The 26,276-nt window shown below is 31.2% G+C and overlaps 2 protein-coding genes and 3 long non-coding RNA genes across 5 annotated transcripts; 2 read left to right on the top strand and 3 right to left on the bottom strand.

The window, feature by feature from the left end:
* Positions 1-1,232: 1,232 nt before the first annotated feature.
* On the bottom strand, positions 1,233-11,018 carry LOC108911677 (the record flags this gene model as incomplete). The annotated part of the gene is made up of 4 exons (XM_023455855.1): positions 10,613-11,018; positions 5,617-5,832; positions 5,241-5,555; positions 1,233-5,195 (listed from the first exon to the last, which is right to left on the bottom strand). Coding segments are annotated over exons 1-4 (4,900 nt in total), but the record flags the coding sequence as incomplete, so codon positions are not given.
* A 3,433-nt stretch (positions 11,019-14,451) lies between these two features.
* Positions 14,452-15,476, top strand: LOC108911679. Its single transcript, XR_001964512.2, has 3 exons — positions 14,452-14,683; positions 14,788-14,879; positions 14,932-15,476. It is a non-coding gene; the product is annotated as an uncharacterized LOC108911679 (long non-coding RNA).
* Positions 15,477-18,093: 2,617 nt separating this feature from the next.
* LOC111692117 lies at positions 18,094-19,327 on the bottom strand. Its single transcript, XR_002763144.1, has 2 exons — positions 18,876-19,327; positions 18,094-18,822 (listed from the first exon to the last, which is right to left on the bottom strand). It is a non-coding gene; the product is annotated as an uncharacterized LOC111692117 (long non-coding RNA).
* Positions 19,328-20,517: 1,190 nt separating this feature from the next.
* Positions 20,518-23,558, bottom strand: LOC108911678 (prostatic spermine-binding protein-like). Its single transcript, XM_018716671.1, has 2 exons — positions 23,549-23,558; positions 20,518-20,858 (listed from the first exon to the last, which is right to left on the bottom strand). The coding sequence occupies exons 1-2, from the start codon at positions 23,556-23,558 to the stop codon at positions 20,518-20,520; spliced, it is 351 nt and encodes a 116-aa protein (XP_018572187.1).
* Positions 23,559-23,625: 67 nt separating this feature from the next.
* Positions 23,626-24,874, top strand: LOC108911680. Its single transcript, XR_001964513.2, has 3 exons — positions 23,626-23,791; positions 23,896-23,975; positions 24,029-24,874. It is a non-coding gene; the product is annotated as an uncharacterized LOC108911680 (long non-coding RNA).
* Positions 24,875-26,276: the final 1,402 nt, after the last annotated feature.

The following is a 26,276-nucleotide window of genomic DNA, read 5'->3' on the forward strand; positions in this document are numbered from 1 at the left end:
ATCCTTGTAAAAAAGGCAAAGTATATTAATCAGAAATTGCTCGAGGCATTTGGAGACAGTTTTGCCTAAAGTGATGGCATAGTATTTGCTCCATATCTGATAAAACTGCCAATTATGTTACAAAGGAAGCATCGGGTTTTTCAAATCAATAGAGTATAAAAAAATGATAAAATTAGCAATTATGAAATTGTATTATTTGTATAATTTAATAAAATACATTGTTATTATTTCCCTATATGAGACTGACATTGAAAATAAATTATTAAGGTTTTAATACATGATTTTAGATTTAGTGTTGAAAAAAATAATAACAAACTCATTAAATAAATGATTTCAAAGTAATATGAAATGTAACTTTTGGAAATGAAATGTGGAATAATATATCCTTCTATATAAGGCAAGGTATATTAAGAATTGCTCGAAAACTTATAAGGGCAGTTGTATTTAAAATGGTATAACGTTTGCCTGATATCTGATACCAAGTGCCAAAAATTAGAAGGAAGTATTGCTTTTTTCCATTTGACAGAAAAAATTCTCGTATATGAAAATTAGAAAAAAAGATATTATGGTATTGCACGATGTAGTTGAATCGCCAATATTATTTTTCCATAAAAAATAAGGAAACAAAATTGAAAGTAGACTTATTGAAATATATATATATTTTTTATTTCCGATTATACATTTGCTATAAATAGCAAAACATTTTCCCTAATCGAAGATCAAAACATGTTGTTTTATTAGATTTAAAGCAACTGATTGCACAATGCTAAATTAGCGTGTGCTCATGATCAATAGAAATATAGGGAAAATAAATAATTCTTGTAACAGAATAATTATAATCGAAAAAGTGTGTCTACTAAAAATGAAGTATTATATTGACGTACTTGCAAAAATGTTACAGGTAGTTAGTGTTTTGTAATCATAATATCTGTCTGGACTTTGTTAAAGGCGAGAATTTTAATTTATGACAACATATGTATCAAAATGTCAGATGGAAAAGGTTGACCTTCGCTAAGTTGAAGGAAATACTGAAAACATATTTAGAATAGTAGTTGAGATTATCAAATAGGGAAAAAGTTCAGTGACTGATCTTTATGAAAAATTTATCTCAAACTATACACAAAATTTAGAGAGATGTCTCATGAATGAGGTGGGAAATAAAATATTTCATAGGACCTCTCTGTATACAATATTTCTTGTATATACATTTTCGCTATTTGGTAAGAGTTTACCTTGTTGCGAGGATTCCTTTATACATATCTGAATATCTTGTAGATCTCTAACCCTAGAGAAAGCGACATACAGCTGTCCGTGCGAGAAGACAGGTTCATCCAGATATATCCCTACTTTTTGGAATGTTTGCCCTTGTGATTTGTGAATAGTCATGGCGTAGGCCAGACGAAGCGGAAATTGTCGTCTCTTAAGTTTAAATGGTAGGACGTCAACCGCTGTCTTTAAATCTATTCGAGGAATGAATACCCTTTCGCCAGTAGGCCTGCCTACACTATTTATTTTCTCTACATCTAGGTACTGATCTCCTAGTACTCGCACAATAAGTCTCGTACCATTGCACAGTCCTTTTTTAAGATTTAGATTGCGTAGAAGCATTACTATAGCACCTTCCTTTAGGACTAATTTGTGTGGTGGCATTCCGTTGGGGGTAAGGGAATTTAGAAATTCTACCCTGTAATTAGCTACTTCGGCTGCTGGATCGTCAGTGATATCGACGTTGTCAGCGCTGAAGTAAGTTTTACTTTCCCCTGGTATTTTATTTAAAATTGTTTGGTTAATGCTATGACTGGAATTGTTAGTAGGTACTAAAATTGCCTTCAGGGTAGCTACCGTAGGATCTACGTCGTCAAAGCAAAACTCTATAATGTCCTCTATTCGGTTGACATAGCATTCATGGGGAATTTGTATTATGTTACCATATGGTGTTCGTCTCAGTGGCTCTAAGGTCCCATTGCCTAAGTCTAGGAGCCATCTGGAGAACTCTTCATTTTCTTCGGCCCTTATGTTGGTACGTAATATATAGTTTAAAAACTGAGGCCAATGTCGACTGCTTTTTATGCAGGCGTTTACAATGGTACATCTATTTCCTCCGACAACGACTGGCAGTGTTTGTCTAAAGTCTCCTCCTAATAGCACTACTTTGTTACCGAAAGGCCTATTATCGTTGCAGATATCTCTTAAGGCTCGTTCGATAATATTGAATGTAAGGTTTGTGACCATCGATATTTCGTCTATTATTAGGAGGGGAGCCGTTGCTAGGCAGCGACCTTCCGCTGAACGTGGAGTTACGCCGCTTGTTGTCGTTTCATTAATGTCGAAAGGTAATTTGAATGTGGAGTGGAGAGTACGACCTCCTTTTAGTAGCGATGCGGCGATGCCGGTTGGAGAGGTTACCAGAACGGGCAACCCTTCACCGCGTAGTTTTGTGATAATAGTTTGAAATAGGTACGACTTGCCTGATCCGGCTGGAGCATCGACTAAGAAAAGTCGACGGGACTCGGTGGGATCATGAATGGCAGTCATTATCGCTTCGCATACGATTCTTTGTTCTTGGTTAAGATTGTCGTACATTTCTTGACCTTCTAGTCGTTCCGTTTCTACGTTAATGGGATCGACTTCTATTCTTATCTCTTCCGGTTCTGGTAAACCGTAGAGTGCTAGCCTTGTTCCGTTCAACAGTAAAACGGTTTGAATGGATCGTAAAGTTCTTTGAAGCCCTTCCTCGTCGGATAGGCCGCGGCGCTGAAAATCTTCCATAAAATGGGCTTTGAATTCTTCCCAAAGCGCTCGCGTATCCGAAATTTCGCAAAAGATTAGCATGAAGGCAAACATATTTCTCAGTTGTTGAGGCATATCTCTTGCGCAAGCTTCTCTTAGGGCTCTTTTCCATTCTGTGTCGTCGGCTAGTAAGTTGCGGTTTTGGCAAGCTTCTCTGAAAGTACCGTAAAGTACATTGTTTACTGTGCGTAAGTCCTCGTAGGAACGTGATCCCTGAACATGTAACAATAATAAACGTAGGTAGTACAGTTCTTGGTTCCTTACGCTTACTGAGTACATTCGTACCACGATTTTATCCGCACCTCTCTGTCTACGTTTCCAACGTTTGGTGCGTGTTTCCCATGTATAATGGTAAGGAATATCTATATATCGATATTGCCGAGCTTCGGCATCATTTTGATTAAGTATAAACCAAGCTGTTAATTGCGTGACTTCGTTGCGTTGCATGGCTTGTATTTCCAATCCTGGTTGGAATCTAACCATTTGCCTTTCTGGTAGGTGTACGCATAGTCGATATACGGTATGAGAATGTTTGTGCATGGGAAATTTATTAATGTGCCAACAGGCTTCCGTTGGACTCATATATCTGCCATTGAGGAAGTTTTCTACTTCATTGTACTCGTTTGTATTATCTATGTTGACTCTTAGGAGTGCCATGTCTGCTCCTTTGAAAAAGTACTTGTATAGATATTTAACACTGTGCACGCTGGCGCATGCCTCTACGTTGATATGGCAGTTGTATTTTAGTAGGGCGTATGGGTTGTACGGTACGATCCAACGGTTGTCTAAAACACAATTTCTGTTATTAGCTCTTACCGTAATAGTTCTACCATTATTCGGTCTTTTGTATTCAATCTGCCCTCTTTGTGATACCGTAGTTTTTTCACAGAACGATTTAGGATATTTTTTGGAGCATTCTCCATTGACCATACAGACTGACTGAGGGTTTAATTCACCACATGGTCCATGCACCATGCAGGAAGTTACTATTTGGAATAGCTCGGGTTCTGTTTGTGGATCGGGTATTTCTGCACTAATCATGGCATCTATTTTTAAAATATCGGTCAATCTGTCCTCATTTCTTAGGATCAGTAAGTTATGACAGTGAGGTAACCCCCTCTTTTGGAATTCAATGACATAGAGATTGGCTATCGGTATACCAAACACTTGGGATTTAAGCATGTCTTCCATAAGTTCGTCTACTTTACCCTGAAATACTCTGTCTATTAGAGAGGGATGGTCGTTGGCTAAGTGACCTCTGGGAATATTGTCTATAATTTCCCTCCAATGAGTATTTGTGGTCATGGTGAGGAATATACTGGGGGTACCATAGCGACCTACTACTGCCATGGCATACTGAAATAATTGTTGTTGGTGCCGAGGAGAGCCGACAAAAGTAGAAGGCAAAATGATCATCCTGCCTAATGTCGCGCCTTCGTCTTCCTCGTCATTATTTTGTATTGTGCGGTGAAGGTAATCTGCCAGTCCTACATATTCAGCCGCTCTTAGCCGTTCTTGATTGGCTAATATATATTTTAGGCGGTTATTTTCTATTTTAATGTAGGAAGCTACAGCAAATTGTTGAGTTAATCTGCCCCCATAGTGGAATCGTTGTTCGTTGTCCCTTATGGCTAAGCGATAGGCAGAGTATTCGCAGAGAGTTACATTGCGTGCATTATTTCTATGAGGAATGCCTATGTGCCAACCGGGTTCACCGTGAGGGAACAGAAGGGGAAATACCAGGGGATCGAGCAGTTCGTTCTCTTCGGTGACGTTTTGGAATCTGCCCGGTTGATTACGTACGTATATACGCATATTGGGTGTTGCGAGAGTGTCCGGTAATATATTGTAAATGGCGGCAACTTCTTCCACCACTGGTAAGTCATACTGACGTCTGTTAGCTCCGCGAACACTTAATAGTTCTAGAGTGACTGTGGGCATTTGCAGGGGCAGCGGCTCTATATTGTTTCTAATCGCCTCTGCTCGAAGTCTGTCGATAGTCTGTAACTCAAAATTATAACGGTTACATAAATGCATATAAGCTGTTGCGTAGGGATTAATATCCCTAAACAATCGCTCTAATCTGGTAATTAATTCTCTGTTTAAAATACCATTATTATTATCGTATCTTTGATTTGCGGCTACCTCTGGGTCAAGAAAGTAGATAGGTCCAAAGCGTTGTACCGGTTGGTTAACATTTACATCGGATATGTGATGGTACATTTTACCCTGAATCGCGTATACTGGCGGTGCCCGACCTAAGGGTAAATCTCTTAAATTAGCTTCCAAGGACACAAATTGAAAGGCATGATTGTATAAAAGTACAAACCTTTTAAAATTATTAGATAAAGGATGGGTACCTTGGAAAAGCTGTTTAAGCAAATTGGGTAAAGCTGGTAAAGGATCTAAAATAACATTACCTTTATGACAACATTTAGAGTAATGATTACGTTTTGTAATTTCTGTTGGAAAATAGAGAGCAAAACAGTATTCGCACAACCTATTGAGAGGACCCAAGTACGAAACTCCACGTCTTAAGACACGTTCGCTCGCCATGAGGTATGTAGGTATGTGGTTACCTACGTTCCGTAATCTGTATATTTCCAGCTCAATTTCCTCCCTAGTTGTTGCACGATTGGGTTGGCCAACATTTTCAGGAACATTTTGTTCGATGTTGGCAAGTGTTGCCTCAATAGCTTCCATCTGAGAATGTGTGAACGGAGGAAGCATTTCGCTATAGTCCTCGTTCAATATTTCTATATTGTCTGGAAAGTAAAAAAAAATGAGAATATATTGATAGGCAAAATAATTTGATGCAATACTTACCAACTTGAATTAAATCCCAAACTTCTGATTGCGTTTCAGCGGCCCGAGTTGATTGATTTAAATTAACGTTAACAGGCACTTTCTCGTGACCGTCGTTGTTTTTGTCATAGGTTGTATTATGCACTATAGCTTTTACGGTTATTATTTCGGCTACATCATTTTCAGAATCATCAGAATCATCTGAAAATGATCTTTTCCTCGTGTTCATAGGTAAAGCTATCATAAAAAGTTTATATTTAATTAGAGTAACAAAGAATGATTATTTTATCACAAACAGCTGTACAATTTTATTTTGTTTTATAAACCAATGCTTAAATATAAATTTATGTTCATTTAATTTTTAACTTTGATTCTTACAAAGAAAAAATTTTAAGAATGTTCTGAGTTGTTGTAAATCATAAAATTTTAATATTATTTATTCCTATATGATACATTTTGAGTCATCGATCTGTTGTTTTTATAATAATATTTAATTTACAGAGGATCTTTTATCTGCTTCTTAAAATTTTTATATAAATTGTCTATACAGGGTGATTTAAGTGTAATCTGGATAACTTGTGGAATCGATAGGTTAAAATAATGTTCATTCATGATATAAACTTATTTCCTAAATTGCATCGTTTCGACGATAGAGGGCGTTGAAGTAAATTTTTTTCCAGCTTTTCCCTCATAACTTTTGAACCATTCATCTGATTGAGATGAAATTCGGTGCACAAACACTCCTTATGGTCTCATAAGCTTCTTAAGTTTGAACCACCTACCTCATTTAGAAGTGTATTTTGTATACTACCTCCCTCCTACAGTATTTCAAAATTTTTAAAAAATTATATTAATTTCAATAAAACAGCTGCACACCACTTTTGTCTCATTAATGTTGCAACTTTTTCGTCTCTTGTTTTCTTTTCGATATTTGGCCTTGTTTCTGAGATATTCAATAAAATCCGTGACAGTGTAACGCCCCAACGCGTAAATTTCATGTGATGTTATAGCAACCCATGAAAAACAAAACTCATAATGATTTGTATAAACTAACGTTTGTGAAAATCATCGTTAAAAGTATTTTTAGTGCTAAGAAAAGAAAAAAATTCCTACGTCAACGCCCTCTATCTCCGAAACGATGCGATTAAGGAAATAAGTGTATATCATGAATGAACATTATTTTAACCTGTTCTATCGATTCCTGAAGTTATCCAGATTAAACCTGAATCACCCTGTATAGATAAAAAACATTTGTATATTAATTAGTTCCTAGCAATAATACAGGGTGGGCCACCAGTAACGCCTCGGTCGCTAGGGACTAAACGGCAAATGTTATAGAAACCTGTTTAGGTGGGTACAAATATACAGGGTGTCCAGGAAAAGCGTACCATATCAAAGTTTAGTATTTTTAAATGGAACACCTTGTATTTTACTACATTTTTGAAAGCACTGTAAAAAAATAGGTGAATGTAAAAAAATAGGTGAATTTTATTAAAGGTTGTGCATACCTAGGACTTATTGTTTGTGAGATATTTAAATTTTGGTGAAAAAGCTGGCTTAGCGTAGAAATTTAATGTTAGCAATAAAAAAATAATTTTAAGGAAGCAGCTTTTAGATCCCTGAAGTTACAAATTATTATATTTGTCGTCACTTAGTATTGAAAAAGTTTTAAATTTCCTAACTTCTAGAGTAAAAATACACTGAGTGTCCCATTTAAAATAACCAAGTTATTGCTGTTTAAAGTTGAGAGAAGTATTCAGCAATTTTTTGACCACCCTGTACAATACTAAGTGACGACAAATATAATAATTTGTAACTTCAGGGATATAAATTACACTCTCCAATGCTGCTTCCTTAAAATTATTGTTTTATTGCTAACATTAAATTTCTACACTAAGCCCGCGTTTCACTAAAATTGAAATATCTCACAAATAAGTCCCATGTATGCGGCACCTTTAATAAAGTTCACCTATTTTTCACGGTGCTTTCAAAAATGCAGTAAAATTCAATTTAAAAATACATAACATTGATATGATACGTTTTTTCTGGACACCCTGCATATTTCAAAATATTTTTAAAATCAGCCGTAATCAATCTACACATACCCACCAAAACAGGTTTCTATAACATTTGCCGTATATATATAAATGTTAATATACAGGGTGAGTCAGTTTTTTGTGGTAGGATTTTAACAGTTGATAGAGATTAATGTTTTAATAAGAAAAGTTCCTATAAACGTAGGTTTTAGAACGCTTCGTTTGTGAGATATACGGTGTTGAAAACAAACTTTTTTAAGAATTTTTCTTATTACCTCTAAAAGACCAACAGATATTAAACTGAAATATAGTATTAATAACACATTAGTCATGGTGAATAAAATAAAGATATCTGTTATCCATTTCATCCACCAGTGACGTGCCTGAGGAGGGTTACTGCACCCTTTAAAAAAATAATTCGGACGCCAGTGAATTTTTCTGGAAAATAACATCATTTCCAAATTTTTTAATCAATTCTGAACAATTTTTTATAAAATTAACGGTTTTTGGTTAAATTCATTTGGCATGAAACTATTCCAACGATATTGGTACCTAATACATTTGTGAATTAATAAGAAAAACTGAAAATCAACAAAAACGATTGAATGAATAATAACAGTTGATAGAGAATCATTTTTTAATAAGAAAAGTTCCTATAAACATTGGTCTTAAAACGCTTCGTTTGTGAGATATGGGTATAGAAAACAAACATTGTTAGGAATTTTTATCGTTTTTGTTGATTTTCATAGTACATCGTATTTTTCTCATTACAAATGNGATATTGGTACCTAATACATTTGTGAATTAATAAGAAAAACTGAAAATCAACAAAAACGATTGAATGAATAATAACAGTTGATAGAGAATCATTTTTTAATAAGAAAAGTTCCTATAAACATTGGTCTTAAAACGCTTCGTTTGTGAGATATGGGTATAGAAAACAAACATTGTTAGGAATTTTTATCGTTTTTGTTGATTTTCATAGTACATCGTATTTTTCTCATTACAAATGTATTATCAATATCGTTGGAACAGTTTTATGCCAAATGAATTTCACCAAAAACCGTTCATTTTATAAAAAATTGAAAGAGAACTGTTTTGTTCAGAATTGATTAAAAAATTTAGAAATGATGTAATTTATTTTCCAGAAAAATCCACGGGCGTACGAATTATTTTTTTAAAGGGGGGCAGTAACCCACCTCAGGCACGTCACTGATGTGTGAAATGGATAACAGATATTTTTGTTTTATTCACCATAACTAATGTGTTATTAATACCAAATTTCAGTTCAATACACGTTGGTCTTTTAGAGATATTAAGAAAAATTCTTAAAAAAGGTTTGTTTTTAACAACCTATATCTCACAAACGAAGCGTTTTAAGACCTACGTTTATAGGAATTTTTCTTATTAAAAAATGATTCTCTATCGACTGTTAAAATCCTACTACAAAAAACTGATTCACTCTGTACAGGGTGGTCCCGAGGTAATGGGCCAAAATTCATGAGTAGAATCCCCAAGCAAAAATATTGCGATATAGCCGAACTTATTTTAGTCCAAAAGTTGATAGTTAAAGAGATACAGGGTGTACAGATATCCTCACAATTTTTTGGGGTGTGGAGTTCTTTGGATAGAGGAATTGACATCTGTTCACATTTTGGTTAAAGTTCATAGAGGGCGCTAGCTGCAATAGATTGAATGTGTTAAAAACGACATAACTTTTTTGTACTTTAAGGTATATCACTTTTGGTATCAAATTCTTATTTTCCAATATTTTTTACACAAAAAAGGTATGCTTTATGTAAGTAGCTATCTCGCACCGTTTTCGAGATATGTATTTGGCTTTGAAGCTTCTATTGCTGTTGCATTAAGTTACAATTAAGTGCCGACAGGTATTATTAATTTAGCGGAAACGTTTCTTAAGTAGAATTTGGAGGAAAATCAAATAATTGACGTTTTTGTCAATTGTCTTATTGATGTCATTTGTATGCTAATTTCTATTAAATATTATTCGTACCTAATTAAAATTACATCTTAGCTTAAAATTTAAATTGTATACTTGTATACATAAATGTGGAATAGAATGCCGAGATTTTCGTTTTTGGAGTTACATGAATTCAGTTGTTTATGGAGAAACTATAAACACTTGAGAAGAACTTTAGCAGCAGATTTTAACTGCTGTAACGTCATTTCGCGTTAAGGATTTATACTTTAAAATAAGACAATTTTTTATTAAATGCGATGATAAATGTATTGAATTTAGAGGTGGACATTTTGAGTAATTAATGTCAAAAAGGCATATTTTTTACTAATGTTTACTATTTTACTGTTCATTACAATTTTTTATTCTAAATAAACCCTTGTTTTTGACATTTCTAAATTATTTTCATTATTTCAAGTGTTTCAATGCCAAATATATCAGAAATATATCGGAAACGGTGCGAGACAGCTACTTTCATAAAGTCTATATTTTTTGTGTAACAAAAGTTGGAAAATAAGAATTTGATATCAAAGATGAGATACCTACCTTAAAGTACAAAAAAGTTATGTCGTTTCCAACACATTCAATCTACGGCAACTGGCACCCTCTATGAACTATTACCAAAATGTGAACAAATTTCAATTCCTCTATCCAAAGAACCCCAAATTCCAAAATTTTGTGTAGATATTTTTAGATTTATTAAGAAATAAATGGAAATAAACTAAAATAATATTTTACATTTAACACCCTGTATCTCTTTAACTATCAACATTTAGACTAAGGTAAGTTCGGCTAAATCGTAATATTTTTGCTTGGGAAATCTACCCATGAATTTTGGCCCATTACCTCCGGACCACCCTGTATTTAGTGTAACAAAGATTTATTTTTTATGAAATATGTTAATATTATAAGTATTAGGTATGACTCTTTAATCCATAAGGTGCTAATGTTTTTATAGAATTATTTTACGACAATGAGTACTAATACTCGTATATATATTTACCTGAGGTTGATATTCCTCTTGAAGTAGAAGGTCGTGATTCCGAAAAGTCTTGTATAGAACCATCATTTAGTTTGAAAACATTATATTTTTGGGATTTGTTTACTAATGGTTGAATTATTTCTTCCTCGTCCTCAGAGGGTTTCGTAGAGTAATAGGAAACTCTAGTTTTACCTTTCTCAACATTAGTAGTTAAATGTTTTTCGGGAGGTTTAATACAAATATTTTGTAAAATTTGAATTTTTTTCTGAGGAAGGGAACTATCAGTGACTGTAAATGGTTCTGAGTTAACAGAAATATTATTCTCAGGTAACTGTAAATGAGTAGGTGTAATTTTGGGACGTGTGGATTGACCTTTAATATCGGTGCCTTTTCGTTGGGTTAGCCTTTTTTTGCCTTTTTTCGGCATTGCGAATCAGTAAGATTAGCTGTAATAGAACAAAATATGTTGTACAAAATATATGAGAATATTTAGATCTTATCAGCATTCTAAATAGTGATATTAGTTTGTTACATCAGTGATTTATTGTAGAGGTTTTATGAGGAAGGAAAAGAATGTTATAAAAATGATGGTTTTTGTTCTTCGGAAATCATCAAAAATGTTTAGTTTAATTTATTATGTATTAATAAGTAGACGGATAAAAAATTATTAAATTATTAGTGGCATACATGTTGGTAATTGTTATAAATACAACAAAATAAGAATTTTGAATGAAACTACGCAAGGGCGTTGACAGCCATTGGGCTAGGGGGGGGGGCAAAATAAGAGAGACGATGGGAGAAATATAAATTGTAAGTAGAAATAGGAACAGTGAATTAATTTTTTTTAAGTATTTTTAATAAAACATTTTCAATACAAAAAAAAACAAAAAAAATACAAATAACTAAAAAATAAATAAAATCAACGAAAATTAGGTAAAACAATCTCGAATTTTTTGAAAATTTGTCTACCAATTATTAATAACATCTTCATGATTGTCAAAAATAAGCTTTCTGTGTATACTCATCATTGCTAAGCCATTGAAATGATTTTGTACCATAGTATTTCTTAGCCAGGTTTTTATTCTTCTTTTTTTTTAATTTTAAATTCCAGAGCTAAATTTTTAAAATATGGAAATATAGAAATGTATTACTTTTTAACACAAAATTTTACATTTTTAAATTCTTTTTTCAACAAATATTGTAATTTTCAAAATTTTCAAGTTCAAGTAGGTAAATAAAACATTTTATTAAAAATTTCCAAAGTAATATTTTCTTAGTTTAAGAAAATGATTATACCTACTTTTTTAGAATTTGTAGGTGGTCGGCAGCCACCCCTTGGCGACGCCCTTGAAACTGCGTAATGTACAAATAGATAGTTTATTAATTTTTTGAACATGTTTTGAATTTTTTAAGATTGAAAATTTTAAATTTATCTTATTAATATTAAAAGTGAATCATGTTAAAGTTATAATAGTAATAGTAAACGAAAAGAAACGATTTTTATCAAAATTAATTTAATTTCAGACGTACTTTTGGTAAGGGATAAAATTGAAATATGATTCTGTTAAATTAACTTGAAAAGATTATTTTAATCTTAACAATTCAAAATTAGCCTTTTTATATTTTTTTAATATAATTTGACAATTTATTATAATATATATATTCGAAAAATATTCACTTGAAATATATAAAATTTCTTTAAATGTTTGCCTTTGAAATCAGAAAATTTTCCAAACTAACAGTATTTTATTACGGAAATTTTACAGAATGTTTTGTAAAAATGTATATTTTAAATGAATTTTAAGTAATTTAAAGTAATTTTAAGTAATGAAAATAAAACAGTATTAATAAAATTATAAATTTGTTAAAATGTATATTCATTATACAAAAAAGGCCGTTCAGCTTTAAAATTTTTAATAATTTATTAAAAGCTTTCAATGTCTTGTATCTTTCCAATGAGAGAATATTAAATTTAAAGGTCTATCTAGTAATAAAATATTGTTATTCTTTATGCATGCAGACGCGCCCACATATACGTGCACACACACGTATGCAGGCGCGCGCACATTTTTTATTCCAATATCAAACTTTTGGAACAGGTAAGTTTTGCAAAAATAATTCTTCATAAGTGCAATTCAAGAAAATTCAATATTTGAGATATAGGGCGGTAGTTATATTTTAAAAAATTATATTCTTGAATATTGTCTGAATGCATTTCATAAAATAATTGTTCTTTAAGAAATGGTATTGTGAGTAATTTCAGTGATACATCGTTGAGAAATCACAAATAGTATTGTTTTTCCAAAATAAATACTCCGTATCTCAAAAATAAGATTTCTTTTAAATTTTGAGGTCTGCCCTCAGATAAAGTTTAGCATGTGTAATTTAGGATATCTGTGTATTTATTTTTGAAAAACATTTTAATTTTTTGTCTTACCTATACGTTTAAAAATATAGGGTGCTAATAAAATATAGGTTGGTCCCAATTGTGTAAGCTAAATTTTACTTTTTAAATGAGAAAATCCGAAAATAAAAGAAAGAAATTACAAATATGTCTGAGGTGTTGAATTTGATCTTGAAACCATTTTTTTATTATTATTGAAAAGGCCCCGAACATAAGCAAATGAGAACTGACAGAGAATTTAATGTTTTATCTATTTTAATAGAAAACGAAAATAAATTTAATTTTTGTATATACAAAAATTGCCATTATGTTCTTTATATTTATAATTATATAATTTTTGAGTGGAAGTCATTGAAGCTAAAAAAACAGTGTTTGATTAATTATATAGGTAATATTTTTAGTCAGTAATGAAATCAAGACATTTTTTGTATACAAAGTTTAAATATCAAAATTGTAGTAGCGCGAAAATAACACATCGTCCTTGAATAATTTAAGTTTATATACCTACAGTTATTTTGACATAAAGAAAAAGCGATATGCTTGTTTTGAATTTATTTTACTTTGAAGTATTTTAATGTACCTATTTAAATAGATATTTAAAAAAATGTTTTTACAAATTTTAATGTCAGCGAGCAAAGTGCAATTTTTAATGTCTTTTATTTTTAAAGGGAACGTTAAACTTTAAAAGACCAATAGTAGGTATTATTAAAATATTTTTTAAAATCCCAAGAATATAGGAACGATTCTTCATATTGATTTTGATGGTACACAGGAATATTTTGAGGGAAAATGTATTTAAAAAATTATAAATAAAATTGGGACTTACCGTTACCGAAGAATAAGGCTATTGAAGTATGAATAACTATGTCGTTTTGAAAAAAACGATTAGAAATAGAAGATAAAATTCACGATATATTCACAGCGCAGTGAATTATGCGAATAAAAGGAACGCGAAGCAATAAATGGCGTCGTTTCTTATTTATGACGCTATTGAAAAATGAATTTTGCCGCCTTGATAATTTGTCTTGTTTATAATTGTATTGATCTTATAACTATAAGATGGTTGATATGCATAAATTGATAATGAATATATATGTTATTACATGTCTGTGAATCTAAGAAAATATATGCATATTTATATAATGTATATATGTATATTTTTAATAATATTAATATATATAGGTGTAATGACGATATCATTATAAAATAAATGTAATAACTTTCTATGTACTAAAAATTACTATCTATCAGTATACATCTGTGATTGAGATAATTGCAGGAAGGAACTATAATCTCAAATTATACAGAAATGTCATGGACTTAAACATGAAAGCTTATTGGCTAATCGCAGAAGTAAGAACAAATTTTTGACAGTTCAACCAATAAGCGCTCGCGCTTGAGGTCTATGAGTTTAATATACAACGATGTAAACAGATCCGGGAAATTATTTAACTACCATTCTTTTACCATTTTTGATTCAATGATAATGCATAACCTTAATATTATCAGTTTCTGAAATCTATATAAATAATGTATTAGAAACGGAAACAATCATATTGCAGCAAGGAAAAGAATATAATCATATATGGAAAGTAATTGTAATATTATAGTACTACAGTGAAAATAATAAATATGTTTATTCCCAAAGTTTATGGGAAATGTTTTTATTTGAAAACTGCTTTGAAAAGGTAACTAATATAATTTAGCATTTTGAAGTGGCATTTTTAGGTCATATAATAATTTTTCTATATACGTGTACTTGTTCTATAGTCTGACTAATATTATATTACAGTTTCCATGAAATCGGAATATAGTAAATACCCAGCTAACATTTTGATAAAAATTCCTTTTTAATGAAAATTATTGGATATTTATTAAATGCAGGTAAGAGAAAATGTGTTGTTTAATTCATATTAATAATATTATGCAATTTCAGGTTAATGATTTTTAGAAGAATAAAAAGTTTCTAATTTAGAGTAAGGTTACATTAAAGATGTAACTAAAAGTTGTGGGGAGGTGCAACATTCATATTTTATGCTAGGCACTCATGACCTTAACCATAGCACTGGAGACATTATTTAATCGTGATATGTGAAATATTTTGTTTGTGTTGCTGAAGAACTAAAATATTAATTGTGAAATTAATACAAAAAATATATATATTTATTCTGTAGTATGTAAAAATACTGTTGACGTTGATTGTTGTGAGAAATATGAAATCCCACAAAGATAATGGATTGTAGATTCATCGTAAGTGGTAAAGATAAAATCTATTGTGGTAGATTAAAATTTCAATGTTATAAAGTTAAATTGAAGATATAAAAAAATGTTTTAATGCAATCGACATGTGATAGTAGAAGTTAAGGTTTTGTATTTAGAAAAATTAAATGTTATTTTAAGCACAGAAATTCTGGTACAGTACTAATGCAGTATTTATTCAGATGTATGTATTATTGATTATAATAAATAAAAAAGAATGTGTATTATTTACTTGAAATAATGTCCAGAGAATAATTGGAATAATACATTTATTTAACATTTGATTATATGAAGAATGAAAGAGTGGCACCTGATTGAACCTCCCGAAGTCAAGTTATTCTAATATGCTTAATTGTGCTTGTTTAAACACTTTGTTATAAGATAGAATATTAGTTTATTTTTTAGCAATAATTTAATCGTTTTATAGATTATTTAGAAGAAATTTATTTATTGGGTATACCATAAGCAAATGTAAAGTAATGTTTTAACTAAAACCCAGGTTGAAAGTAAATATTTGGATTTCGCCGTATCATAAAAAATAGAGAATAGAATTTTTTGCTTGTTGTTTATATGTAGGTATACTGTGTAACCTATAATATTTTATATTTTGTTTCAGAAAAATTTATTAGAAACGGTTTCATGATAGTCTCATAGTACCTACTTAAATTACTGATAAAATGTAGGTATCAACTTTTCCCTTCAATTGTTTCAGTTATCCTAAATGTGTTTTAATTATATAATATTCAAAGGTAAAGGACTTTTTTTTATTAATTATATACAGTGTATTTTGAAAATGAGAAACTCGGTATCATAAATTTTTTTTAAAGTAAAATAATCGAAAGAAAACTTCCTGAAGTTATGGTATAAACTAAAAATATCCACAGTGTTACTATTACATTCCATATATAGAGTATTCTTAGAATAAGAAAAATATCTTCAAAGACAGAAAGCTTGCTTTTTGAACGACATAAAAAAGATCTTATATACATATAATTTGAAAACTCCTCTAGTTGAAATTTAGTGGCTGTTAGTGAGAATGTTTCGTCCACATCTCCGTTATTGTGGTTGATATAATTATGTACTAAATTTGCTATTTAGTGCATAGACTTAGAATTTTTTTAGAACATAGCGTAGGACAAAGATCTCGATTGATAAAGAATACTTTGAGATAAAATTGCATGCATGGAAAATAAAAATCTGCATTTTTTGTGAAACAAAGTGTAAGTTCTCAAATTTGAAATGTTTAAGTGTGAATTAAATGGTCTGATAGAATGTCCAAAGTATTGATATGGAAATTGTGTTCCAAATAAAGTTGTTTGTACAACTAAAATAACATGATGGAAAATATGTAAATTTGACTGGAATATAATATTTACATAGTATTTTATTTTAATTTATTTTACATTTGACTAAAAACATTTGAAAATTATATACATACATATATTGAATTTAAATATTTCCAAAATGTAAAAAAAGGAAAAAACTGTAGGTAGGTGTATTATTTAATGACAATAAAATCATTTAGTTAGAAACATATTATTCAATACATTTTTCTCATTTCTGTGAATAACAAAAAAAATTAGAGAATGTACTGTAAGTGAAATAGCTACCTACCTTTATTTAAAACTGAATGGTTAATGTTTTTACATAATTTTTTTTGAAATGTCTATCAGTGTTATACAAATATTTTTATCCTTTACTTATTTTAGACCTGTCGGAATGAATTAAAACCTGAGTTTTTTAAGTGACAAAAAAATAGGTATATTTATTGAAACTACCTTCGAAAATTCGTCGACAAAAAATTGTATTTATTATATGTTAATTGAACATATGTATATATCTCTATATTTTATATAATATGCTGGTGGGTGTTTTTATACTGTATGCACAATGTCAAATTATATATGTAACATATAGTAGGTCAACAAAGATGTTTTATTTAAACTGGTCAAAATTTATTGATGAATTTTCCAAAGCAGGTATTTTCTCAATTTGTTTTAATAACTTTTTAACTTGTTTTACGTATGTACCTAAGTGAAAATATTTTTTTATTAAATGAAATTAATGTAATGTAGTTTGAAATAACTTTATTTGCCAGTTTTTTTAGAATTAGTGTAGTTGAAGCTACTAAATAGAAGGCGAGAATGGTTAAATAATAATCACATATCCCTGCTGTGAAAAATAAACAACTTGGAACAAAAAAAGACTAAGTTTTTAAGACAGGTCCCGCATCAATGAAATCTTTGATCTCAGGGAACATTCACAATTTTATAACCTACACTCGCGAAAATCACTTGTTCTTTAATCACTTTAACTGGTCGCTTCCTGGGGGCCCAAAATTTATTGAGGAATTTTCCAAAGCAGGAATTTTCTCAATTTGTTTTAATAACTTTTTAACTTGTTTTATGTATGTACCTATGTGAATTTTTTTTTTATTAAATGAAATTAATGTAACGTTGTTTGAAATAACTTTATTTGCCAGTTTTTTTAGAATTAGTGTAGTTGAAGCTACTAAATAGAAGGCGAAAATGGTTAAATAATAATCACATATCCCTGTCGTGAAAAATAAACAACTTGAACAAAAAAATACTAAGTTTTTGAGACAGGTCCCGCATCAATGAAATCTTTGATTTCAGGGAACACACACAATTTTATAACCTACACTCGTGAAAATCACTTGTTCTTTAATCACTTTAACTGGTCGCTTCCTGGGGGCCCAAAATTTATTGAGGAATTTTCCAAAGCAGGAATTTTCTTAATTTGTTTTAATAACTTTTTAACTTGTTTTAGGTATGTACCTAAGTGAAATTTTTTTTTATTAAATGAAATTAATGTAATGTAGTTTGAAATAACTTTATTTGCCAGTTTTTTTAGAATTAGTGTAGTTGAAGCTACTAAATAGAAGGCGAGAATGGTTAAATAATAATCACATATCCCTGTCGTGAAAAATAAACAACTTGAACAAAAAAAAGACTAAGCTTTTGAGACAGGTCCTGTATCAATGAAATCTTTGACCTCAGGGAACAGTCACAATTTTATAACCTGCACTCGCAAAAATCACTTGCTCTTGTAATCACTTTAACTGGTGGCTTCCTGGGGGCCCAAAATTTATTGAGGAATTTTCAAAAGCAGGTATTTTCTCAATTTGTTTTAATAACCTTTTAACTTGTTTTACGTTATGTACCCAAGTGAACAAATTTTTTTATAAAATGAAATTAATGTAATGTAGTTTGAAATAACTTTATTTGCCATAGTTTTCTTAGAATTAGTGCAGCTGAAGCTACTACATGGAAGGCGAGAATGGTTAAATAATAATCGCATATCCCTGCTGTGAAAAATAAACAACTTAACAAAAAAAGACTAAGTTTTTGAGACAGGTCCCGTATCAATGAAACCTTTCACATCAAGGAACATTTCACAATTTTATAACCTGCACTCGCAAAAATCACTTGTCCTTTAATAACTTTAACTGGTGGCTTCCCGGGTTCCTCGGTAGAAGTGTAGGTAATGTAGTGGTGGATTCTTGTAAAACACAAAACTTCCACACTGCATAGTTGTAACTGGAAAACTAAAATTTGTTAGATTCTACCAATGGCCGGGTAAAAAATATATATACTATACCTGCAGAAAGGGTTTTTGCAAGACACATCGGAGCAGATATTTATTTGTAGGTATTCTGAGCAAACTTAGAAGTGGCTTTTCTCAATACACAGGTTTATTTTACTCGACAGATGACAGGACTTGACAGATGGGGGCGATTCTACAATCGTCAGTGATCGAAAACGTAGAGATAAATGTTCAAGGTTTGTTAGGTTTGTTTGTTTAGACATATCGCAGATTTGTAGAGCAAGTAATCTTCGCCGGGGTTATTATTTTTTTTGAAGAATGGGTAAAGGCTATGTTAAAACTTGTAGTGTATTTACCGGTCCATAAGTTAAGTTGGAAGAATGTATTTAACCGACAATCCAGGTCACAAAGCAAACGTGGGGCCACGTACCTCATGGAAACGCCTATTCAACGTAATTTTCCTTTTGTGGAAAAAAAACCTGCGATAGGTTCAGAGACACATCGGAAACAATAGAAATCGTCCCACTTTAGCTTCTTTTACACAAATCGCCGCACGAAAGTTGAAAATTTTCAACTTTCCTAGGTCGAACGGAATGGCGGCCATCTTGTGACATTAAACTGACAGTCTGACAGAGGTTCAGAGACTTGCGAACTTTTTATTTTAAGGGCAAAATATGATCACTTAGAACCTGTTGGAACTGTTGTGGGGGGCGAATATAATTTTTTTCGGAAAACTCGAGGTATGGGAATATCGTCCATAGATAATTGGACAGGGGGAGCTGCACGAATGTCTCGTAAAAGCCGGGAAAAGTAGGTTCTCACTGTCCCAGCCGCGAAGAGACGCCCATGGCTAAACGCACAAATTTTATATCGCTAATGCCGGTCTTAAATTTTGTTACGTTCGACCTAAAAAAAGTCGATGGAGATATAGAAGAGAGAGATCGTCGCGACGCGTCGCCGGAAAGGCGTCTCGGGAGGCAAACGGAGACTTCCTCGGTCCTCGGACGCGGTCCGTACGCCGAGAGAAAGGCCAGGGCTTCGTCTTCGCGCAGAAAGCGAAGGCCGTTCGAGCGAGGGAAAAAAATTACGCCGTCGCGAAAACGGCGTTTTCGCCGAAATAATCCGGGCTTTATAAAATAATCGGGGTCTCGAGAGAGAGACGCGAGATGCAGACCCCTTTTGGAAAGCTAATTTCGGCGTTAAAAAGTAAAAAATACGCCGCAAAAATACGCCCGAGACGCTCGGAAAGGACGAAACTTTCGCGTAAAAGCGGAAGGAAGTCCCGATCCCTCCCGGGAAAAAAGCCCTCGGTCGGAGAAATCGACCCCGAAACGCTTCCGATGGAGGGCGTTTCCGAGTATCTGCGTCTCACTTCCCCGCTAAATGCCGCGGTCCGTCGCGCGGACGACCGGAAACGCGGAAAATTCGAGGGGAAAACGCGGGAAAACCCGCACCGGATCACCCCTAAGCAACGCGGCGAGAACGACGGGTCGCTTCGCGACCCAAATCTCGCGGCTGCGCCGCTCGCCGAGGGAGCCTTCGTTATGGGAACTTTTTGGGGGGCGGCCGTGCGAGCGAGAGTGCCCCCCACGTTTTAATATATATGACTAGAAACGTAGGCAAGTCGGCTACGCCGACTTGACGTTTCTCTCGGCCCTTCGGCCCTCCAGCGGCGCTGCGCGCCGCATGTGCACCGCTACGCGGAGCACTGTTTTGCTCGAATGGTTTTTAAATCATCAATACAATCATCCACGTTACTATCATCTACATCACCATCATTTACATCACCATCATCTACAGCGCCATCATCTACAGCACCAACATCTACATCAGTATCATCCACATCGCCATCATCTACATAATCATCTACATCACCATAATATTCTGCACTATAATTTCCAGCACTATCATCTACATTACCATCATCTATATCGTTATCATCAACATCACCATCATCTACATCTACATCGCCAGCATTTACATCACCGTGACCTATATCGCCATGATCTACATCACTATCATCTACATCGCCATCATCTATAGCGTCATCATCTACATCACCATAATTTACAGCACCATCATCTACATCAATATCGCATCATCTACATCTACACCACCATAATCTACATTATCATCATCTACATCGCCAGCATCTACATCATCTACATCACCATCATCATCATCACCATCTACATCGCCATCAATCCTCTGTCCTGGATCAATTTTATAGAATATGCAGTATACTGTAAATCTTCAAAAAACATATTATAAAATTGTTGATCAAAAGACCTCAAAAAAATAAAGTAGAATGAAATAAAAGTAATATGAATACGTTTGAACACCTGCAACTCTGACCTGGCTCAATTTTGTTGGAACATTCGGTATAAAAATTAATAAAAAAGCATCGTGTTGGTAAATGCAAAATTTTTCATCAATTAATTTTACCAAAGAAAGTAGAAAAGGGTACAAAGGGTAAAAAAATATCTGGTCAGCCGCCTTTTCAATTCTGATGTAGATCATTTTGTACATCCAGTATAAACTTCCAAAAGGATATCTAGTTAGTAAATATAAAATTTTTCATCCAAAGACTACGTAGGTAAGGTAAAAAAAAATAAATTAAGACATCTGGTTAATAAATATACAAATTTTCATTAAAAAGCTGTGGTAAATAAAGACAAAGCTAAAAGTGAAAAGAAACAAAACTGCCCTTAATTCTACAGAACATCTAGTATATGGAAAAAAGCGACTTTTCTTCAATAGATTTAAAGAAAAAATTAAAAAAATGTATAAGGAAAAATCTAGTCCACTTGTGTAAGTTTTAGGAAACATCATGTACATAAATTACAAAAAACACCTGGTCGGTAGGGTATAAGATGGATTTTCTAAAAAGCGGCTGCTCAATAAATATACAACTTCTTCAAACGATTTTATGAAAAAAATTAACAAAATGAATAAGGGAAAATCTGGTACACCTGTGTCAGTTTTATGGAATATCCTGTACATAAATTGCAGGAAACACCTGGTTAGTCGGGTATAAGGTTTTTCATAAAAATATTGTAGACTTCAGTACAAAATATAGAAAAGAAAAAAACATTAAGGAAAGTTTCGTTCTATTCGTAATTTTAATCTGCATCAGTATTTTGGAACACTCAGTATAAAGATTTAAAAAGACAACTGGTTAATAAGTATACAATTTTTCATTAAAAGACGTTAGTAAATAAAGACAAAGTTAAAAGTGAAAAGGAAAAGAATTGCTCATATTTTAGAATGTGGATGAATATTATGGAACACCCAGTACATATATGGATTTTCTAAAAAGCGGCTGGTCAGTAAATATACAACTTTTCTTCAAAAGATTTCATGAAAAAATTAACAAAATGAATGAAACAGCCTACCTGTGTCAGTTTTATGAAACATCCAGTACATAAATGTTTCAAAAAGCAGTCAGTAGGACAAAATTTTCCATCAGAAATATTGGAGTCAATAAATTTTCGACTGTTCGAACAATTTTTTTGGACACCCTGTATTGAAATACCTCATTAATTTTTAAAAAATCGGTTTAAAGGTAACCTCCTAATTTCCATTAATGGTAATGAGTGCGAGAAAGACGAAATTGCTTTGTCTCTCAGCGTATCTAATCTTCTAAACTACAATCATTCCGTTAGTCGGTAAACTGTAAACTTTATTTGGTGTCTGTAATACCGGCAGGTTACGGAAATGTCAAAATCAGACTAATAAAAATGGTATTTTGTGAATATCTTATAAGATAAGAGAAACTGCAAATGTAATTACTGAAATAATTCTAAATTATATTTAGGAGTTTGAAATAGACCATATAGCCGTGAAGTAATGTGTAATATTGATTTAATGCCCAATTGAAACATCTACCTAATATGAATAAGCGGAAATTTAAACGAAGAATGAAGTATGCATATATGTATACAATTGGATTGAAAATTGGTTTTTGTGATATTATAAACTACAACTTGTATAAGTTGTTAGTATGGAGCAGCTATTTGAAGAAAGATATGAATTAATAGGAAAAGTACAGTGGTGTTTAAGTAAATGGATATTAATAAAAGCTATGTGGCGAGCCTTTTGTTTTTTGTAATGTGTCCGAGATGAAAACTGAAATAAAAAGAAATCTATAGTAATGTGTTCAGTGACACCTAATACAAATTTTCCATCAGAAAGTGATTGCAATTGTATATTTTTAAAAGAAAAAATGTCATTAATTTTATTCGAAATGGAAGGCAATTTTTAATCATTTGTTTTTTTTTTTGTTAGCTTAAATAGACTTGTTTATGATAGAATGAATCGGAAATTGTAAATGTTCGTTTGAAACGAACTATAGGAAGTTTTTATTAAGAATAAATTTTGTTAATTTGTAATACAAAATTGGATAATAAAGTTTGAGCAAGTACCTATATATTCTGTATAATCTCTATATTAAAATAATAATGTTTAAAAAGTATTTTATTTTTATTTTAATAGGCATAAGTTGGTACATACAATCTATCAGTATTTATCTGTGTTTGAGTTAATTGCAGGAGGGAACAATAATCTCGAATTATACAGAAATGTCATGGACTTAAACGTGAAAGCTTATTGGCTAATCGTAGAAGTAAGAACTAATTTTTGACATTTTAACCAATAAGGGCTCGCGCTTGAGGTTTATGAGTTTAATATACAACATAGTAAACAGATGCGGGAAATTATTTAACTACCATTCCTCATTCCTTTACCTTTTTTGATTCAATGATAATGCATAACCTTAATATTGTCAGTTTCTGTGTTTCTGAAATCTATATAAATAATGTATTAGAAACGGAATCATATTGTAGCAAGGAAAAAAATATAATCATATATGGAAAGTAATTGTAATATTATAGTACTACATTAAAAATAATAAATATGATTATTCCCAAAGTTTATGGGAAATGTTTCTATTTGAAAACTGTTTTGAAAAGGTAACTAATATAATTTAGCATTTTGAAGTGGCATTTTTAGGTCATATAATAATGTTTCTATATACTTGTACTTGTTATATGTACTGACTAATATTATATTACAGTTTCCATGAAATAGTAAATACCCGCTAACGTTTTGATAATTCCTTTTTAATGAAAATTATTGGATATTTATTAAATGCAGGTAAGTAAGAGAAAATGTGTTGTTTAATTCATATTAATAATATGCAATTTCAGGTTAATGATTTTTAGAAGAATAAGAAGTTTCTAATTTAGAGTAAGATAGATTTCTTTTATGAAATAAAAGATTTGAGAAAAATAAAAAGGAAGAAATTTAAAGTTTATATAAAATAAAATATCAATGTTGGTGGTTATTTATAATCCAAGAGATCAGCATGCATTGTAGGTAAATGTTGACTGCGAAAACAGCTACCCAGGGCACATTCTCAGATCTGCAGGCGAGGGCTGCATTAAAGATTTAACTAAAAGTTGTGGGGAGGTGCAACATTCATATCTTATTCTAGGCACTCATGACCTTAAGTATAGCACTGGAGACAACATTATTGCATCGTGATATGTGAAATATTTTGTTAGTTTTGCTGAAGAACTAAAATATTAATTGTGATTTATAATAAAAAATATTTATTCTGTATGTAAAAATACTGTTGACGTTGATTGTTGTGAGAAATATGAAATCCCACAAAGATAATGTACTGTAGATCCATCGTATGTGGTAGAGATAAAATCTGTTGTAGTAGATTAAAATTTCAATGTTATAAAGTTAAATTGAAGATTAAAAAAATGTTTTAATGCAGTTGACATGTGACAGTAGAAGTAAGCTTTTGTATTTAGAAAAATTAATGTCATTTTAAGCACAAAAACTCTGGTACAGTACTTAATGCAGTATTTATTCAGATGTATGTGTTATTGATTATAATAAATAAAAAAGAATGTGTATTATTTACTTGAAATAATGTCCAGAGAATAATTGGAATAATACATTTATCTAACATTTCTGACTATACAAAAAATGAAAGAGTGGTAAGTAGGTACCTGATCGAACCTCTCAAAGTCGAGTTATTCTGATATGCATAAAAACACTACTTTATTATAAAATAGAATATTAGTTTATTTTTTAGGGATACTGTGTAACCTATAATATTGTATATTTTGTTTGAGAATAATTTATTAGAAACGTTTTCATGATAAATTTATGTAGGTATCAACTTTTCCTTTCAATTATTTTAGTTATCCCAATTGTGTTTTAATTATATGATATTCAAAGGTAAAGGACTTTTTTTTATTAATTATATACATTGTATTTTGAAAGTGAGAAACTCTAGAGCTTAGTATCATACATTTTTTTTAAAGTAAAATAATCGAAAGAACCTGAAGTTATGGTATAAACTAAAAATATCCAGTGTTACTATTACATTCCAATCATTCCATATATAGAGTATTTTTAGAATAAGAAAAATATCTTGAAAAAAAGCTTGCTTTTTGAACGACATAAAAAATATCTTATATACATATTATAATTTGAAAATTCCTCTTGTTGAAATTTAGTGGCTGTTAGTGAGAATGTTTCGTCCACATCTCCGTGGTTGATATAATTATGTACTATAAAAAGAAGTCCATAGGAATGTGTTCAGTGATACCTAATACAAATTTTCCATCAATTAATTTTTGTAGAATTAATAATTGTATAGATAGAAAATGACTAATTGTATCTTTTTAAAAGAAAAAAATAAACAAATTACTGTATTTCTTATTGTATAAACTGAAAGTAATGATTTTATAATTGTTTTCATTATAAGAAATTGTTTTTTTACTGGTACATAGGCATGTATGAAACCATCTTAGAAATTTTTAAGTTATATACCGGTTTAAGTTTTTTGTCTTGATTTGAAATTAATAAAATATTCAATCTCAATGCAGTATACTATAGGTACAGGTATTAAGTACAATTAGTATAAATTATAATTACTTTAGATAAAAGTTCTAATGCTTTGAATTAAATTGAAATAGGTAGGTAGAACCGTCATATGTAATCTGCAATATTGAGGCTAGAAGTTTCTGAAATTTATTTTAACTGTATTCTAAAAAATTCTTCAAACCATTTTTGAAAATATTAGGTAATTAGAAAAGATGGGCACGTGAAATATTTTTTTTTATTAGTAATCCATAATATATTTAACATTATATATGTTTTGTGAAAAATAAATGTAGTACCTAATAGTTCTATACTTACTGGGTTGTAAGTTAAAATATGTAGGTTTTATTAAAAAAAATAGGGTAATTTTGAAAAATAAGAAATGTTATTAAAGAATAATATAGTGGGGTAAGTATATATTGTTTTTTTCAAATTCACTGAAATATCAGAAATATCACTATAAGTGAAATAGCAAACAATTACTTACCTGCAGGTATACAAAGGTGTTGAATGAAATAGAGTTCTAATAAAATAACAATTAATAATATTAAC

This window comes from Anoplophora glabripennis, unplaced genomic scaffold, assembly GCF_000390285.2.
Source record: "Anoplophora glabripennis isolate ALB-LARVAE unplaced genomic scaffold, Agla_2.0 scaffold948, whole genome shotgun sequence".
Classification (NCBI taxonomy): Eukaryota; Metazoa; Arthropoda; class Insecta; order Coleoptera; family Cerambycidae; genus Anoplophora; species Anoplophora glabripennis.